Genomic DNA, 3,302 nt, shown 5'->3' with positions numbered 1-3,302 from the left:
CATGAATGCTAATTAAGCCAATCGATTTAGTAGTACACCAAGAGTTACATGTACATGAGAGTTTACTCTATTTGGTTCAGACCTACATATTCTAGTTGTTCTGACAAGCCACAAAAACTGAACAAGAAATCAAGAACAGAATTGAAAATTAAAATGTCACTACCAGAAGAATTGGCAGATTAATTGCTAATTAATGCAATATCAGTAGTGTTTTTTTAAAAAAGTCCGTCCAGCTCAATCAATATAACAATCCACCAAGCATTAATGTATAAGACGAATCATGTTTTGTAGTTGAAACAATCAATATATACGACGACTTCTTCTTCTTTCTTCTTCTTCTTCTTTTTTTGTGTTTACCTAAATTGAAGAAGATAAAAATGGAGAGCAATCATGTTTTTCAATGAGCTAGTTTTCATTCCTCCTATTATATATTGTTCGACGTTACCTTTCTCTTATCACTCTGTTCCCAAAACAGACAGTAACATATTTTTCTAATGATGTTTTAAACGTGGTTAGCATAATGACGTAGAGACTTTCTATCACAATTTTCTAGTCTCCTATGTTGAGCAGGAAGTGTGATAACATGAAGAAGCTGCAGAATCTTACAGACGAAGATCATAAAAAACAACATAATATATCCGCACGGTGAAGCACAGAATTATTATAGTTGATGACAAAATGACAACGGAAGCATATAGTAAGATCAGCTGAGTTTATAGATATGATATGAATATATATATATATATATATATATATCTGTTACAAACTAACTAAGCACAAGTTATTCACATTCCGATGTATATTCAAAATTCCACGGGAAGCAGACACTGCCATTCTCTTCAAAATGTGCCAGAACCGTACACGAACCTCTTTAATCTCTCCGACATCCTCTCAGCTCTGTTACCATATTCTCCTATCTGAACAACATTCAATACGTGCAAAACCAGATCCATCAGTTATGTACATATATAGCCCTAAATCCATTTCAACAGAGAAATCTTTCACAGTTTGGTGTGGCAGGTGTTGTTAGGAGTTAAGTTTCAGCCAATATATACTGGTGGCTCATCCAATTACTAATTTTAGTTAGGCTTTGGGCTAATATCTAATTAAAGAAGCTCTAAAAGGACTAATCAGAAGAACAAATCGTTGGTTCGTTCGGAGGAAATTTCATTAATTAATTGCTCACCTGACAGTGTATGATATGAAAAACAGCATCATGAACGACTGAATAACTGGCGTTAACAACTTCGGCTTCTTCTTCGTGAAGAATGCGAATGAACTCGTTGAAGATGAACTGGCAATCCAACCCAGTAATCACAGAAACCTCTAATGCCGAACCCATTTGGTGAGTCTCAACTTTAGGTGATTTCGACCCCAAAATCATTCCTCCATTGTGAATTTGGCTCCCATGAGCATTTCTCTTATTGTCGGTGCCCACAAGGTTGAGTTTCTTCTCCTTCAACTTCTCCAACCTTATCTGAAGCTTCTTTATGTAGGTCGTGGCTTCATCCAGCTGATCCGGCAGCGAAATCGATTCCTGCACCAGCAGATTCATCAAACACATAACACACGAAATAATAATCATGAAAACAAGGAATATAGGATGAGATAGAAGCAAACGAAGCACCCTGGAGGATTGATGAGGAAGCAGCGAGTTGAGCTTGGCGTAAAGAGCCCTCATTTGGCTTCTTCGGTTCCTCTCTATAACTTTCCTATCGCCTCTGGACGAAGCACCTGGAACGCTCTCCATTATCGGCAGAATCTATAATTAAGACAATGCCAGTGGATCAGCTGAGGCACAAGATCAATGGTGTTTCATTTTGATACATTATATATATATATATATAAGAAGAGATATTTATAGAGAGAGAATGTAAGAGAGAGAGAGAGGATTTTTGGAATAAATTTGCTGGTGGTGACTTTATTAAATAAAGCAAGAGTGTCTCAGTATCGCGCGGTCGTTAGATTTAGATGCGAGTCCCCCTCCGACTAAAGAATTGAGATTCGAGAGGTGGGTGGGGCTGCTCTTGTCTTGGACCTATCTCTACACTGCACTCTTTTCACTGTTTCTGTTATGAATCGGTCCAAAATATAATTAATTTAAAAAAATTATATATAAATAAAATCTTTTTCTCATAATATATATATATATATATATTTATCTTTTTTATTTTTAATTTCAATTGCTAAAAACATTTTATAACGAGTGAAAGATATATTTAAATAAATATCTCGATTAATAAATATAAAGAGTAAAATAATTATATATATATATATTTAAATCTTTTATATTTTAAATTAAAATTAATTAAGAAAAATGTTTATATTTCATACTGGAGAGGGTACACTATATAACAACTTAACAACCCTGCTGCTCCTTAATCCTAATATATATGTACGCGTGCCAAGTCTCATAAAAAACACAAAGTTATTCAACATTACTTTTAGAATTTAAAATGCCAAGAGGTCACTTTCCAAGTTAAGCACACCCATATATGCTTAGAAATTTGGATGATCCCAAGTTATGGATTTGTGTTTTTATTTATAAATCCTATATCCTAATATATATGTACGCGTGGCAAGTCTCTTATCACAAACACAAAGTTATTCAACATTACTTTTAGAATTTAAAATGCCAAGAGGTCACTTTCCAAGTTAAGCACACCCATATATGCTTAGAAATTTGGTGATCCCAAGTTGTGGGTTTGTGTTTTTGTTTATAAATCCTAATATATATGTACGCGTGGCAAGTCTCATATCACAAACACAAAGTTATTCAACAACACTTTTAGAATTTTAAATGCCCTCACTTTTCAAATTAAGCACACCGTACCCATGCTTAGAATTTTGGATGATCTATGGGTTTGTGTTTTTATTTATAAATTTTATATGACATGTTGAGGGAGAGAGAAATTCTTGTAATAGTTTTCATTCTAATCCTACATTTGATTGATAACTTGAGATAATGATTTTTCGTTTTTACCGAAATTATTGTGTAATTGAGATACTGAATAGTTGTTGCATCTTAAGCATAATCAAAATTTTGAAGGAAAAAAAAATCATATATTTTAAATGAAAATTGTGAGTTGAGAATACTTGTGATTTTTTTCTGAAATTTTATGGGAGTGATTGCAATCTCTTAATCCAAAATAGTTAACCCTTGCTAAAGGGTTAGAGCTCGTTTTCTTTCTATTCTCATTTTTTATTTTCAAAAACTGTTTTACAATATGATTCTTATAATTATTTTTCAAGACAAAATAAAAAGTTGATAGTTGATTGGTAGCAATTAATGGTAATGGCTT

General features: G+C 33.1%; 1 protein-coding gene across 1 annotated transcript; it reads right to left on the bottom strand.

The window, feature by feature from the left end:
* Positions 1–713: 713 nt before the first annotated feature.
* LOC129304898 (transcription factor bHLH162-like) lies at positions 714–1,767 on the bottom strand. Its single transcript, XM_054944734.1, has 3 exons — positions 1,628–1,767; positions 1,187–1,537; positions 714–917 (listed from the first exon to the last, which is right to left on the bottom strand). The coding sequence occupies exons 1-3, from the start codon at positions 1,748–1,750 to the stop codon at positions 840–842; spliced, it is 552 nt and encodes a 183-aa protein (XP_054800709.1). The 5' UTR covers positions 1,751–1,767; the 3' UTR covers positions 714–839.
* Positions 1,768–3,302: the final 1,535 nt, after the last annotated feature.

The sequence above is a fragment of the Prosopis cineraria genome, unplaced genomic scaffold (genome assembly GCF_029017545.1).
Source record: "Prosopis cineraria cultivar Desert tree isolate PC_DT_omini unplaced genomic scaffold, ASM2901754v1 PC3, whole genome shotgun sequence".
NCBI lineage: Eukaryota > Viridiplantae > Streptophyta > Magnoliopsida > Fabales > Fabaceae > Prosopis > Prosopis cineraria.
This window is presented reverse-complemented; position numbering and strand designations above follow the sequence as displayed.